The sequence below is a fragment of the Thalia democratica genome, chromosome 1 (assembly GCF_965202585.1).
Source record: "Thalia democratica chromosome 1, ktThaDemo2.hap1.1, whole genome shotgun sequence".
Taxonomy (NCBI): domain Eukaryota; kingdom Metazoa; phylum Chordata; class Thaliacea; order Salpida; family Salpidae; genus Thalia; species Thalia democratica.
Window position 1 is genome coordinate 65,394,047 of NC_139165.1, and position 17,106 is coordinate 65,411,152.

A 17,106-nucleotide genomic window follows, 5' to 3' on the forward strand; every position below is an offset into this window, starting at 1 on the left:
TATGTTTTTGCCTAAAAGCTATTATTTGTACAACAAAACTGTCTGACAAGAATAGTGATTTTATTAGTATGTTTCATATGTTTTTGATAGCTTACTGTGAATAAAGTGGTTTTGATTTTTATTCATACACTTTTTTGTCTTACATTTAATTTTTTTTTCATAATTAAAAGTATTTATTTAAATAAATAGTATATTCTTCAATTTTAAAATGTTTTGCCAACTTAACAATAACTAATTGTTTCATTTTCTTAGTCAAACGCTCACAAAACATGTTTTTTTTTTGATAAAAAAATAAAATCAATAAATTTACTTAAACGTTGACTGAAAATGAATAAAAAATTAAACAAGTTTTAAAACTTAAACACTTTATTCTGTTTTAGTAGTTGAACAAGTTAGTTAATCCGAATGAAACTTTTTTCATAATTTTATAAAAATGCCTAAGTTATAATTAAATTGTTTAATCTAGTTATTATGGTATTTTGTGTTAAAGATCTGATATTTGATTTAAAAAAAGTTGTTAGATTTAAATAGTAAAATAACTATAAATTTTCAGGATTGTTTTACCATTATTTGTTTTTTTTCTACCTTAAAGTGGATTTTAAGATGAAAATTTTTAAAATAATAAAGGAATTAAAAAATAAAAGAATATTTTGCATTTGAAAAAAGGGTGCTGAAGAAGATTCTTACATCAATATACCAGTCTTCATGTTAAATGCATTTTCGCGCAAAAAAATGTTAATGCGCTCATACTAATACCCTAATTTTCAAGCATCTCCTTTATGTTTTCACAAATATTAAAACCAGTGTGAGAACCTTCTATTTACTTACAGTGCAAAACTCGTGTTTGTACTCGAACCTTTCATTTAACCAATGAGCTGTTAAAGAAAGATATGATGTCTTTATCTTCGAATTTGCCCATATGTTACTTGAAAGTGACAAAAAAGAAGCTCCTGATAACTCAGTTTGTATTTTTATCTTCTAGGATGCATTGTATCAGTGAAGCACTTCTTAGTGCTCGTAATCAAGTAACCTGGCTCTAAAGCAGCCAACAAGTCTATGGAACCTTGATTGCTAGTAATTGAAAATGGTTGTTGTCTAAAGCAATCATGTTCATAATTTTTTTATAAACTTTGATTGCGTTTTGATCTTTTAATTTACATTGTTTAACAGGGCGATAACTCTCAATACTAGATTTGTTCATTGCTGTAGCTTCACTTGTTTTTGGAGTTGGGGACGAACTATCGCTGACTGCTTTATTGGATGATTATGATTTTCAAGCCTCTGAAATTTATGTTTGATGTTTTTAATTCAAATGCTTTTGTAAAGAAGAATTGCTGTACGTATTAGCATTACCTCTTTTAATGAGTTTACTGCAAAGACTGCAAATTGCATAACAAGGGTCTTCCTCACTTACGTTGAAAAACTTCCATGCAATTGACATTTTTAATTAATGAGAAATAAATCATGTAACTGTTAGAAATTAGTTGTATTTAAAATAATATGACTAGTCTTATATTTCTACAGGGTTGCCACTTCTTTTGCCAATGAAACTACTGAATCATCTTGAGTTTTATCAAATGCTTTAAAGTGTTTTTCAAACTTTTCAAAGTTATTAAAATTCAAGTTTTTATCAAAATGTGATTATAAAAAATTGAGTTATAAGATATTGAGTTCAACTAAATCTTACTTAAATTAAAATCTAGAATATATATTTTGTGAAACTTTAAAAGTTCTTAAATTAACAAAACTATCCTGACCATGTGTAAACTATGTTTCTAATTACTTATTTAAAACAAGAACCAAATCATATCTGCATAAATTTATTATAATGAAACTAAAAAAATATTTCTACTTCAAAAAGCTTTCAAATTTGCATCAAAAGTAGATTAGATAATGGTCATAATTAAGATGAGAACTTAATAACTTTTTGATGAACTACTGTTTGTACCTGCATTTTTGCAACAAATGATTGATGAACTAAAGTTTAATTAGTCTGTTTAGCTTGACTAATTTTATATATATATATTAAGTATTCAAACCACAACAATCTAAGTATATAAAACTAAAAGAAGCTGATCGTGGAAAACAAAGTCTTTCCGAACTAACTGGATCCAAACCCGACCAAGTTTCAACTAAGATCCGGCCGGGTCCAGATCTTTTTCTAAAACTAGAAAGATGGCCGGATCTTAGATCCGGTAGATTACTAGTTTAAGTTAAAGATTCTAATAGATCATATTGTTTGTTTCCTTGGTAACTACCAAATTTATTAGTAAGTATTTGATGGGAACATATCTTATTTGAGTTTGAAAATATATTACTAGTTATTTTTATTTGTATATTTTTTATGAGATGGTATTTGCAGGTTAAATACCTTGACATTTAAATAAGTTTAAATTTTAGTGTTTATATTTAAAAAATATATAACGGTTAATTCTTGCTGAGGGTTACCACCCACTCAGGCTATTTTGAAATATATAAAGTTACTTAAAAAACTCAGACTATTAAAAATTTCTGTTTAAAATTCGGATTGATTGGATGAAATAAAATAATATTATTATTTTTTAGTTGTTAATGCTTAATTAATAATAAACATTTTCTATTTTTAGCTTTAACAACACAAACTTTGAACTTTCTCATAAACTCCGGCTAATTTGATGTAATTAATACCAGTTTTTGGTCATTTAGGCAGGATATTTTACTGGAAAGAAAAACAACATTGTCCGTTACAGAAAAGCAAAATGTTTTTCCCTTCTGATTGCATTACTAATAATAGGTCAAAAAACTTTAAAAAAAAATCTTTGGTTCACGTTACGTACAACGGCATAAACGAATTTAAGGTACCGTAACCTTTCGCTTAGGTACGCACTTTTTAGGCAAAATACGCTGAGTTTACAATGCAATTGTTTTTTTATCTAAAAATTAATAAAATATTTGAAAACGAATTATACTGGATTGGAATTTTTTTTTAATTAAAAGAACTATAAAAAAAGTTATAAACTTAAAAATTGTATATGAAATCAATATTAAAACAACGTATTTTAAATTTTCATACCCCACGATTAAAAAATAGGAATTAAATAAATTTAAAAGGTTTAACAAAATTTATATAAATGAAAATATGAACAGAGCAATTAACATTTACATACCACATGGTCGAAACACAAATGTAAAATTATAAAAAAGCGATATTAACGAAAATAAATAATATTGACATTTACAAACCGTATGAATGAAACATAAATGTAAAATAGCGATATATATAAACATGTTTTGGGCTTAACATAGGTAATTAAAGACCAAAATTCCTTGGGTACGTAGTTTGCACTTTTGCGCTTTGTTCAAGTTGAGTACCTAGATTGCATGTTAATATACAGTGCAAATTTAATTTTTGTCTAATAACAATAAATAAATATTTTTTTATTTAGAAAATATAAGCCAATTTACTTTACTACTACAAAAAAAAACCTCTTAAAATATTCTAACGAATACTGTTTTAAGAAGAAAGCATAAATTATAACTGACTAAAGCAGTATTTTTTGAGAGTTATTTCTTTATTAGTTTAATCTAATATCAATTCCATTGACCATAACTCTTTAACTTTATAAACAAAAACTTCTAAAGCCGTTTTATGTTAATCAGTAGGTTTAATTCCGTGCATGTTTTATTTTGCGTAAATGAAATTAGCAATTTTTTTAAAGTTAAGCTGTATTCTTGAATTAACTTCCTGTTTTTAAAGTTTCATCTGCAAATAGTTTGATTTTGTCTTTCAGTTCTTCGTCACTTATATTCTGCTATATTTTCTTTAAAAAGAAATTAAAAAATTGCCACTTACCAAAATATTATTAATTAACATTTTAACAAGCTATAACATTATACAAAATCAAGTGTTTACTATGTTTGAAATTTCTATACTCTACTTAGCTATTCTTCAAGTTAGCTCTTCGATTTTGTGTTTCATCTCATCGTTCTACTTTTATTTTTAAAGGGGGTGAAGTAAATCATTGTATTTTTGATGCTGTTTAAAAAATGATATTTTTTGTTTTTTTTCAAACTAAATTTAAAAAATTAATATAAATAGCAAGCTGAATCCTTTTAGATATTTTTGTAGAAAACAGTAAAAATTTACGACCGTGACAAATCTTTAAATAATTAATTAATTAGGTTAATTTTGAGACTGTATTTCTTTAAGCTTTTATATTTTGTTTAAACATAAAAATTTAAACTTATATAGCAAAAAAGGATTCAATAATAAGTTTTAGTTTGAAAACAGTTAAGAATTGTGAACGTGATAGATTTTTAAAGTATAGACTTAAAACTATCAAAATAGTTCATTTAAGGGTACTTTACCTTTTTTGAGTCTGTGGTTTTTGAAGCTACCCATACTAGAGATCCTGTATACATAGTTTTAACAAACATTAATCAATGCTTCTATTTTTTATTGTAACATTTTTAGATGATGCCCACTTTCGCCATTTGCTAGCATGGTGTAATTATTATATGTGATTACATCAAAGAAAGTTCTTGAGCATTCAAGTATATAATACATATTTAGTATTATTTTATTTTGGTTATTAATTGTCACAGTTATTAATGCAACTTTTGTTGGTTGCAGAGATAAATATTTATTTTGGGAACAGGTCAAATATGCAAGAAGATATTTTTGCACAAAGGGACAAAGTTGCATGAAGAAAGGGACATTCTTCCACAAGACACTTTTGCACAAATGGTCACCCCAAGAAAACGTTTATTGTTGCAAGGAGTAGAGTTTGAGACTGATGTCTTTTTACAATAAAAAAAAAAACTTTTGCACTAGAGTTAAAATAGTATATCAAGTAAAAACAAAAATAAAAAATAAGAAAAATAAGTTACCAACCAGAGTAAGGGTTAGGGGTATCAGTGATAGTAAAAAAAAAATAATAATAAAAAATACATCAAGTTTCAAAACTTTCAACCTATGCAAAAATTTTTTTAGGCAAAAATGACTCTTTGTGCCTAAGTGTTTTAGTTCATAAGAGTCCATTTATGCATATTTGACACCTACCCATTTATTTCACATAAAAACTTTTTTTTGATGTTGGTAATGCTGTTATGATACATATGCGTCAGTTTCAAAGCAAAAAAAAGTATTTTTAAAATACAAAGACACATATTGTGACATACAAAGTCACCTTTTTGAAGTGTAAGATGTACAATAAAGTTTCCTGTTTTGATAAGCAAAATTACAGCTTCAACTGTAAACCTTGTGTAAGTTCTCTACATGGCTTCAATAAACAATAAACATAAATATGTTTAATGTTTTAACTTAAACTTTAGTCTATTGAGTTGTCATGATGCAAAATATTTTTTTAGGGTTGCCACAAACTCAGGGAAGCTCTATTTTGAAGTGTTCTAGAAAATCTCAGCATAACTTAAAATATTTAGACTTTTTTTTAAACTCCGGATGACTCTTTGCAGTTTTGATTTTTAATAAAATTCTCAGGATAGCTTTAATACTTTAAAAAAACTCAACCAGATTTTTTCTAGATCTAGAATAAGATCTAGTTGACCTCGTTTCAGTATTTTGTTATTCTACATAACAAATTTTATTCAAGAACACAATTTTTACTGATTTAAAAGTGCTTATTTAAAAAATTGTTTGGCCTTGTAGCTAGTTCTTCATATTATTAAAAAAATGGTATTATAGTTTTTGTTTTAAATCTGAAATTGGTATTTAAAATGGAGGTTTAATGTTTATCTGTTTAATTTTAATTGAAGTTAATAAATATTCATCCAGTTTACTACTATATGTCATAAGATTATATTAATATTCAATTCAAATTTCAAAAAAAATTCAATATTTAATCTATTAAATATGAAGTTAACTAACATGGTTACATAAAATTATCCACAAAATTTTATTTTATTTTAAATCTCAATTGATTAAAATTTTTAATATTTAATCTTCAAAAACAGTATTTATCATAAGTTTAGTGCACATCAACATACACATACATTCTGCCTTTCAGTTATTAAGTAGGAAATAAAACATAAGGTATACCTAGTTTGCGTCAGAGCCAAATTTTGTTTTAAGGATTAAAAAAAAACTCAAGAAGATTTAGGTCAGTTTTTTGTCTCAAATAGTGGCAAACTTGTTTTTTGCAGTTTATATTTTTACAGATTTAAAAAAATATTTTAGCTCTTACAGTTTTGACAAGCAAAGTTACTACATCAACAATGATAAAAACTTGTATGCATCCTCTACACAACCTCAATATTCATCATTAAAGTTTTCAAATTGATCATTAGACTATAAAAAAGTAAAATTAGAACATACAAAACCAAAGCCATTTGCAAGCAAAGAGTAAGAATTATTCAATGCTCTTCTACTAATTTTTAGTTAATTTTTTTTTAACAATGAGATGTGTATGAAATAATTTTATTTTAGTTTTACTTTGTTGCTTCTTCTATTAGCTACCTTTCTTTCAATGTATGATTTCAGCAAGGGGTTTTTAACAATCGCTACCATTAAGTTTATCAACTAAAGCATTGTACTTGAAAACTTATCTATGTCCAGGATTCCTCTTGCGTCAATAATTTATCTTAGATGCCATTTTGCCTGTTTGACAGGTACTTCTGCTGTTCTAATTGATCATATCTATCACATTGACCACTGGATCTTCCTTATTGACACAATTGACAGCTAATTAGCTGAGAATCTCAATGAACAATAATGAATAGTTTGTTAAGCTACAAAACTTTACAAACTCAGTCTAGTTTGGTTTAAATCAGGTTAACTTTCTGCCTCAAAAAGTGGTTATCATTAAACTGTTTTGTAAATAAAGATAATAAAACTTAAGTTTTGTCAGATAATTTATGTCCTATTTTTTAGTTTTTGTTCTTTCATAGTATCAAGCTTAATAATAAATTATTTTTTTACTTTGCAGCTACCTCTAAAAGCAGTAAATTATTTTTATTTTCTATCTTTAGATATAACTATAAGGGTAGGCTAATTTTGGTAACTAATTTTTTTTGCTTTAAATATTAACTAACTTGCTTATTATAAAAGTCTACTTCTTTTTTGTTTCACAGTAGTTATGACACAATTAAATTGTACCATAATTACAGTTTTTTAAGTTAAGCCTAAGGTGAGAGTTTATAAGAATGTTATCCCTAGGACTTTTTAACAGAAGTATTAATAATTGCTATCGTCAGTTACACAGCAGTTGTTTAATGATGAACTCTAAAGTAGCTGTGGTAAGTATAACAAATAGTTAAAATAATGAAATAAATGTTTTTATATAATTGATCAGTATAAATATTTAAACATGAGATAAATATAAATATCAAAGTAAAATTTTTGTAAACTAATTTAAAAGTTAACATAAAATAAAAATCTTTCATAAAATGTTTAAAAACACTTAAGTTATCATAATAAATACTTTTCTAAAGTAAAATGTTGTGAAAAGTTATTTACAACAGAACACTACAAAAACCTCTTAGATTGTAAGAAACTTTCAATTTTTTTTATTACATTAAAAAGACATAAAGCTTATGTATAGAAAAATGACTAATTTATATTTACTTTTATTAAGTTGATATGGTAATAATAAGTTTAACTTGTTTTAATACAAAATTTTAATGTAATTACTACAGGTACTTGCTGGATGTGGAGTTTATGATGGTAGTGAGGTTCATGAGGCATCTGCGTGAGTTTTTTCAACAGTTTTTTGTCAAGATGTTTTTTTAAAACAATTAAAATTAATTGCATTGTGAATCTTTTTATTTAGTCATTACTAAGTAATTTCAATATCATAAAATTATATTTGGTTCCTACATAGTTTTACTTTTTCTGTTATTAGTTATGAAACGTACATCTGTAAAAAGTATAAAAAAAAAATGTTTGTTTTGTTTTCTGATACTAACCCTTAATATAATCCTTATATTTACAACATGAAAAAATAATTTTAGTTGTTGACAAAGTATATGATCAAGTAGGTCATTTAATCCTTGATACCCAAGAAAAGGGTCATTCAAGGGTTATAATAAGTATATACACTTTGACCAAAGTTAATTCTGCTACTATATTTATTCACATATACTAAAAGATAAAACTGATTAAAGAAGAGTAGTATTGTTATAAGATTTCTTAGTAAACATTTAACTACAAGTTTTTCTAGTCTATTGTTCCCATTTTTTCAAAATATTTGAAGTAGGCACATTAAAAAAGTAAAGACAGTCTGGTTCTGATAATATTAATAGTTGTCAACCAACATTTATTTCAAATAGAAGCTAAATATTAATAACCATTTAGAAATCAAAATTAGAAGCTTAGTTTGTTGTTTATTGAAGTTAAACTTTTACTAATGTAATAAATTATTTTAGTTTTTCCAATCATCAAATATTTGTATAGATGCTTAGTCCATTTAAGTAGAGAAGGTGCCTCAGTTGAAATGTTTGCTCCAAACGTAAACCAGCTTCATGTCATTGATCACACAAAAGGAGAAGAAGATAAAAATCCTAGAAATGCTTTAGTTGAATCTGCGAGAATTGCAAGAGGCAACATTAGTTCACTTGACAAGTTAGTTTAACTTTACCTATAAAACTACAGTGGGCTGAAAAGCGGCCAAAAGGTCTACAAAAAAATTAATTTAGTGATTAGAAAATATGACCAGATGTTATACATAGTTGGAAAAAACTGGGTTCTTTAGTTTTAAAACTGGATTTGTTTATTATTTGCTTTAGGTATTTCAGTAGTTATGAAAGTTGAATTACAACAATTTTTTGCTATTTTCAGTTCAAAAGTTGCTAGAAATTATTTGGTTTTAAAATGTCTTTCAAAAACTACACAAAAATATCTGAAATTCTTTCCAATAAATCTTTTTACCATTTTTTTAAAGTATGTATATTGAAAAATAAGATTACTTTTAAAAAAATCATTTTTTTATAACTATTGTTTTAATTTTTTAAAGTAAAAAAAAAACGTAAAGATACTTTAAAATATTGGATACCGAAACCTTTAAATTTTCAGTCATTGAAATCAAAACTTCTGAAAATAAATTTTTAGTTTCTTTAATGTATGTGCTCTAGTCTGAGGAAATATTTAAGTGAGGTTTACTCAAATTATTTTGAGTTATATGACTCTAAGTATTCCTAGAAATAGCTCTTAGATAACCCTCGAGTTTTTAAAACAATAGTAATTTAAGAAACATAAAAAATATAATACTTAAAGTTTTTATATAAATTATGTTACTTTTCAATGAGATCTTAACCATATAAATTAAAACCATAAAAAAGATTCATGTATACGTAAGTATTTTAGTTGCTTTAGTGTAGTTGTTGCAAGTTTAAATTAAATTGAAGTTAGAAATTGTTTAGTTTAACCTTAGGTTTGATCATACCAATTCGATCATCAGACCACAAGCCTTCGGTAGACTGAGACAGGTTTTGTCATATTTAGGACTCAACAGTCAGTCACAACCAAAAAGTTTGCAGTCATCATCTACAAACGGTTTATCATGCTTTCACATGTATGTGAATTGATGACTGCAAGTTTTTTGCTTGTGACTGACTGATGAGTCCTAAAAAGGACTAAATCGGTCTCAGTCTGTTGAACGCTAATGGTCTGATGATCGAATTGGTATGATCAAACCTTATGTAGAGCTGAGCTTATCTTACGGCATATAAAAGTCCAGGCTTAGTCTCTGTAGACTTTCGCCAATGTTTTTGTTGAAATAAGTAGTTAGGATAATTTTTAAACAGACAATAAACAAAACTTGCTGCAATTAAACTTAAATAATTGAAGCAGAAAAAAAAATCTAAATAAAAAAAATTCAATTGTTTATAGCAATGTGTAGCTCTCAGTTTATATTAATAGTCGCTAAAAAAGTCAGTTACAGTTTCTCAGCCCCTTGTGACAACTTTGGTTAAGAACTACATTCATACTAAGATTATTGTTTTAATTAAACTTTATAAACAGTAGAAATATTTAATTTTATTTTGAAAGTATAGTTGAAAATGTGCATCTAAAATTAAATTATATAATAGTACTAAGAATCAGTTAACTAGGTAAACGTTATATTTTTACGTACAAAAATTTAAAACCAAGGATGTAGTGCAATTCATAATATTTTAATAGTTTTTAATTTTGAATAATTAAATGATAAAGTTTAAACATATAAAGAATAGACATTTTAAATAATCACTTTTGTTAATTGCTTTACTCTTTTCCAAAAATCTTTTAATTGTTAAAGTGTTTACCTCAGGTACTTAATGCAAAACTTATTTAGATTTCAACAGTTGAGCAGTTATTTCACTAACTTTAATGGTCTATATTTTTTTAAAAACCTGAAGTCTTAAGTCCTTAAAAAGTGATACCTAAATATTAAGAAAAAATATTGATTTAGAATTATAATTATCTTAAAATAATATGTTTAAAATATAACAAGTATAATGCTGTGATAAGTTCAATATTCATTATTCAAATTAACTAAGTATAATAATAAAATATTAGATTTTATATTATAAGATAAAACGATTTTACAACATAAGTAATTTAAACCATTAAAATAGTTCTAAATTGTTTTCTAAATAACTAAATTTACTAAACAATTTATTATTCCAAAAAAACTTTGAAACTAGTAATTTATTGAGCTTGTTTATATTAGCAAAAACAACTTAGCAAAATACTATTTTTAAGTCCAAAGTATATTAAATAAATTAAGAAAGCTGTAAAGTATCTTGTTATTATTAATTTATATCTAATAAAGCTAGTTTCCATATTGCGAACATTTATAACAAGTTACAACAGTACAACTATAAAATGTATTTAAATTTAATTAAGGTGTTTTTTAATATGCCATTTGTTGAACTTTTTAGATTGAATGCAGACAACTTTGACGCAATGATTATTCCTGGTGGTTTTGGCGCAGCAAAAAATCTATCTAATTGGGCAACTGATGGGGTAAACTGCACAGTGAACAAGGAAGTTGAAAACGCCATAAAGATGTTTGAAAATTCAAAAAAACCAATGGGGTTGGTATATACATACTTTGTATAGTTTATAAAAATTGTAGTAAAAAATTCCAAGACAATTATTATTTATATGATAATTAGGTTTTAAAAGGCAGCTGTTAAAACTAAATGACTGATATGATTTATTTTTATAAACTAGTTTAGTCGTTTTATAAATGTGTAAGTTGTACTGTTTTAAATAAGTTACCGCTTTGCAATGTGCAGTATTTATATTGACGTTAGCATCAACAAGATCTTAATTGTTATCGAATATGAAGAGAAAATTAATTTTCTAATGACTTTTTATTAACTTATGTTTGACTAGTTAATTAGTATATATGTTGAATTAGGCTTTTTATCATATTCTCAAACCTGTGTTTGATTATTTTTACTAAAAATAAGATTCTACAAAACTATTTATGACAAAATTTTGTATTTTTTACCAAACAAAAGGTAAACTATGAAAAGTTTTTACTGATTGTTTTATTTTATTCACAAAGTTTAAACTTTAAACCTTATTACAAACTTAATTTACTTACAAAAATGAATGAACACAAGATAGAGCTATTATTTTGTTAAAATAACAAAATATAGATTATAAAGCAATGTAATTGTGTTTTGAGTAAATTATGTGAAGTATATTATAAAAGAAAAAAACTAGTAATGCAAGTAAAGTTTGAGGAAATATTTTCTTTTAAGTTATAAGCAATAAAAGTAGTTAGTAATTACTGAACAATGAATACTTATATTGGTTATCTTGTAACAGCTAGCACTGTTCTTTTCTTCCTTTTCTCTCAAAGTTAAAAATGCTTAAATTTAGAAAAGCGCTAGTTTTTTTGCCAGTTAGTTTTTAGCTTTGTAATAATATCATATTTCTTTACATATAATTAGTTAAAGCATTCTAACAATCTAACTATTTAATTAAACTAAGCTTAAAAGATAATCTTAGTTTAGTTCGCAACTCATTAAATCGACTTAGCTAAATAACTAAGCTAAGTCATTTCTAAACATTTAAATAACATCACCGATAGTGTTACAACGCACGGAGTCAGATAATAACCAGCATCGCGTATATAAGTAACATTAATAGTAAATCGGGATTGTTAAAATCTGTAATATCATTTATACTAAGTTTATACTGTTCAATAGATTCTGCTGCATTGCCCCTGTGTTGGCAGCAAAGTGCATCCCTGGAGTTGAGATAACAGTTGGCAAGTCATCAGGTGAAAACTGGCCGTATGCTGGTACGTGTGCGGCCGTTGCTGAGTGTGGCGCTGTTCATTTTGAGAAGGAAGTTACTGATGTTAGTTTAGAATTCAACGTTTTTTTGTTAATAGCCATAGTAAATTTGATTAATGTTAACTTTGTTTTCTTTAGAATTAGCCTAAACCTGAAAGTGGTGCTTCAAAAAAATTTATATTACATAAAAACTCAGCTTAATATCACAAAATGTTTTATGTCAGCAAAGTAACACACAACATAAATACATCGTAAATTTAATTTGTTAATATCTATTAACACACAAATAGAGGAAGCTTGAGTTTTTTTTTTGTAGTTTATACTAAAAAATCAAGATATCTTTTCCTTAAAAATGTTAATTACTCAGTGAAAACTGTCACATAACTGAAAATAAGTTGCATGATATTTTGCTTTAAGTCTTCAATTTTGATTTTATACCTCTTGCTTAAAAACTCCTGTTAAGTGGCAACTTTTTAAAAAGTTATGTTTTTATTTTTTAGAGTTTTCAAAACTATTGAAATGGTATTAATAAATCCCAACTAAACTGACATAGGTTCACGTAGACACCAAGCACAAAGTAGTGTCAACACCAGCTTATATGTGCGACACAAAAGTTCACTTGATCCATGATGGAGTTGGCAACATGGTCAGAAATGTTCTTCAGCTTGTTAATAACTAAAACTGTGCTAAGTTGCTATTTTTTTAAATTTTAAACATTAGTAAATTAATCCAGAAATAAGTTTTCATTAGGTGTTTAATAACTAAGCTTTTTCGTCTATATCAAGTTTTATTTATTTTAAAAGACTATCAATTTTGTTATTTTAAAGCATTGTTAGGTAAAATTTATTTGAGAATTTATTTTAATAAATTTTAATAACTAATTGTTTGTTCTTTAAATGTCAGAGCTAAAAACTTAAAATTATATAACTGTAGGTTCTTTATATAACTTTTTTTCTAATAATTTTTCATAAGTTATCAAAAAACTCTATACATTTAAAAAAGTTTGAGTATTCTAGATATGTTTATGTTGTTCTGTATCATGTAGCTATGTAATATCTAATGATAAAAAGTTGCACTTTGTTTTATTTTTTAATTAATAATTTCATTATTTTTAATTGAAATATAATATAGTTATGTACACATTTTTGTAAAATATTATTAGAAAAAGCTGTAAGATAGTTATTTTCATGAATCAAAAGCGTTTAATATTTTAATTCACGTGCTGTATCATACTGAATTACAAATCTTGTTTGTTTACCAACGCTGAACCTTGAATCAACCTTTGGGTCACTTAATAAAAAAGATACAAGAAAAGAGACAAAACTAAATGCAACAAGTTTACTTTATAAACCGTAAATTGAAACTTATAGTTTGAAATAGAAAACAGAGTTAAAACATCGTACTAACAAATAAACGAAACACTTTTTACTATAAAGCAATTGTAGCTAAATAAAAGTATATGCATTGTCATAATTAAAATTTAATATGTAACGAGGTACAGATAAAAGATATGTACATCAAAAGTTTAATTATTTCATTAATAAAGTTCATAAGTTATAAATCGTAACCCAAAGCCCCACCACATTAACAATAACTAATAAAACTAAAAGAAATATGTTTGAAATTTGATAAGGACACATCACTCTTAAAATAAAGGCGTTGCTTACAAGTTTTATGAATGATTAAATAGGTAAAAATATCTTTTTTACAAATTTTACTGATAAATTGTTTTATTTAAATCAAAGTTAGTAAATAATATTCGAAAAAGTTCTATATTTTTACACAAATCTACTTCAGTTCGGGGCTTATTCCACAAGTGATTTAATAATAAAAAAAGTTATGCAAGACATCATAATCTACATGTAAATTTTATTGTTAGTAGTATTAGTAGCTCTCAATAAATGGGGTTTTCCCAAGTTTTTATTTTTTATTAACTGTATTTTCATATTGACCATTTAAAAAAGTTACTTAAAAAAGCTTAAGTATTATATACTCTAAGAGATTTAAATATAAAGTTTTATTAGTATAACACCGTAAAAAGTATATAATAATTAAGATATAAATGAATTTATTAAACTAAAAATTGCTGTGAAATGGACTAAAATATTTTATTAAGTATATAAAATGCTTAAAAAAGGTATTTAGAAAGATTATTTTATTATATTATCGTCAAAAAAAAAAGTTGATACCAACATGTTAAGCTGCAGATGAACTTTACTTGAACAAAAATTGTTGTGAACGAAAATAAATTATCAATTCTAAATAGTTTAGTCTTTTGTGTTGAGTTGAAAAGCAGTTATATTATGTTGTGGTAAATTTATAAAAAATGAAGTTGAGATTAACTAATAAGTAATTAATACATACATTAGATAGTTTATACTTTAAATTTTTTTTTTTTAACTTAAAGAGTAAAACACTTTGAGTAATAATGCTAATATTACAATTAGGGTCAAGACTCTGTCTAATATGATTAGAAAAATCACAAAATTTAACTTGGTAATTTATCTTGATTTGAAAGTTTATTTTAAATGTTAAAATATGGTTTGTATTTGTAAAAATAACTCGAAAATATTTATATTTTTTATAAGAATAAGCTTCAAGTGTGTTTGCATATGTTAATAAAATAAACAAAAACTTAAATTGTAGCTAGGTGTTAATATTATTATACTACACCACTGCTACAGCTTTTAAATAAGATTATGACGAGGAATTTAAAAAGCTTGTTTCAATAAGTTCAAGATACATGTGGCAACGGATAAAAAGAAATTAAAGTAGCAATACAGTAGTTTTCAATTTCAATTTAAAGTGGAAAAGTACTTGTACTGGCAAAAACATGCACAGTAATAAAAATCCTTGAAAAATCCCTTAAATAAAAGGTCAGCGTTTTTAAAATTATTAACTGCGACACATCTTATTTTGCCATCTTAAAGAGTTTTCTTATGACTTTAAGTTCGTTCTTTAATCTTTAAATATAGCATAGTTGACCAAAAAAGAGCATTAGTTTTGGATTGAAGCTAATAGGGTAGGTGTCGAATATGCACGAAAGGTCACTTTTGCGTGGACTGGATTATTCTAATTTATTTTCACTATCACTGTTACCCTTGGTCACTAACTTTATTTTGTTGTTATTATAATTTCTGTACTATCACTGTTACCCCTTACCCTTGGTCGGTATTTTTTTTTCTCGTGCAAAAGTGTCTTCGTGTATATGTTCACCCGTCTTCATATTTTTTTTTATCAACCAGCAAGTGGAATTTAATCCCCAGTAAAAGTACATTTTAAATAATTTAAAACCGCTTTCTTATCTACAAAACTAGTGACAGATGATTTTTTAGTTTAAAAACATTTTAAGACCGGCTGTTATATCTTGATAAAATTGACACAAAACATAAAGGATTTATCTTATCATGAAAACTAGAGGTATCTACTAGAGGATTTAAACTTCCATTATGTTAATTTATTTCTAAAATAGTAATTTAGAAGCATTCTGCTTAAAAAGTTTACGAAAACAAATAAATAAACATTGTAAATATATTTCTCTTTTTTGTAAACAGTATTACAAGTAAATATCAAATTACTTATTAACTTAAAATTTCTGGTGTATGAGCATAAAAGTTTCTTACTATAAACGTTAAACATTTTTTTATTTTCAAATAGATACTAAGCATAATTTAAGTGCATACATATTTAAACTCCGATGATATACTTTAGCTAAATTTGTACCGGCTAAGTGGTAAAAACTGCTAACCCTAGTTGTGAAGGTAAGTTATGTATCAAATATATTTTAATGATAAGATTTTATTCTTTTCTAAAACAAGTAATTCGAAAAAATACTTCAAAATACGTATGTTTACCTCTAATAGCTCTTCCAAGTAAGACATTTATACTAATTTTCAGTTTAGATAACCGGAAGGCTCTTCGTGCACTAGGACAACCTAGGATTAAATATTTTGAGCATTTTTTTGTCGTTCAATAAACTATAACGAATTTTTGAGGTAAAATTACTTTATTTTTAATATATTTTTATTTAAACACATTCTACAAACATGAAACCAATACTAGTTCAACCATTTTAGAAAATAAAATCTCTAGAAAGTAAATTTAATGAACAAATTTTTAATAAAGTTTTTATACTTACAATCAACGGATTAAGTAAGAGGTTCATTCTTTGTGATTCAATTTTTTATTTTTATTAACTCAGCTAAAACTTTTAAAACAATATTAAAAGATAGTTTTATGTTAATAACTTTTATAATCCTTATCCCTATACTGTTTATTTTAGATAAAAAATAATAAAACTTACCTTAGAAAAATTATATGCACAATGTTTTTAAATAAATAAATCTTCTATGCCTTTTCTACTGTTGTACAATATGAATTATATTCCGTTATATAAAATTCTGAAGCTTTTTTTTGTAAGAGAACTTTTTGTAAATATTCATCTAAAATATTTTTTTTTACTTAGTGTATTATTAGGAATCATTATTGGTAAGTCATAGTCAGTTTTGAGATAAAACTTTTTGGCTATTTATTTATTTTACTACCAAAAATTTGTTTAAGTAAATTTTTTTAAGCTTATGCCAATTAAAAATTAGTTCTGCTTTCATAGCAGTCCTGGGCAAAACACTAAACTATATCAAGTGGTCTTTGACTCCAAAACGTTCACCAGATCCTAGGACCACTTACTTTGAGCGCTTTTTTTATTGAACAAATAATACTAAAAAAGAGTAAAATTTGCACTTGGCAAAGCATTTTTATTTATGATTGACTAATGAAATACATAAATAATTTTAATAAATTACTGTTAAGGGTCGTTTCTAAATAAAACATAAAAAAAGTGAACTCATTGTTAACTATTTTTAACTAGGTGTAATTTTT

At 25.4% G+C, this 17,106-nt stretch overlaps 1 protein-coding gene across 1 annotated transcript; it reads left to right on the forward strand.

Moving 5' to 3' along the window:
• Positions 1 to 7,102: 7,102 nt before the first annotated feature.
• LOC145828771 (glutamine amidotransferase-like class 1 domain-containing protein 3, mitochondrial) lies at positions 7,103 to 13,269 on the forward strand. The gene is made up of 6 exons (XM_082936525.1): positions 7,103 to 7,233; positions 7,633 to 7,685; positions 8,390 to 8,557; positions 10,855 to 11,010; positions 12,139 to 12,292; positions 12,782 to 13,269. The coding sequence occupies exons 1-6, from the start codon at positions 7,141 to 7,143 to the stop codon at positions 12,905 to 12,907; spliced, it is 750 nt and encodes a 249-aa protein (XP_082792651.1). The 5' UTR covers positions 7,103 to 7,140; the 3' UTR covers positions 12,908 to 13,269.
• The last annotated feature ends 3,837 nt before the right edge of the window (positions 13,270 to 17,106 follow it).

What these genes read in the sequence shown, in the direction of transcription:
- LOC145828771 (XM_082936525.1), top strand. Translation starts at nt 7,141, where the DNA reads ATGTTATCCCTAGGACTTTTTAACAGAAGTATTAATAATTGCTATCGT. An exon ending in TGAACTCTAAAGTAGCTGTG is followed by an intron (nt 7,234 to 7,632) that starts GTAAGTATAACA and finishes TAATTACTACAG; the next exon opens with GTACTTGCTGGATGTGGAGT. An exon ending in AACATTAGTTCACTTGACAA is followed by an intron (nt 8,558 to 10,854) that starts GTTAGTTTAACT and finishes TGAACTTTTTAG; the next exon opens with ATTGAATGCAGACAACTTTG.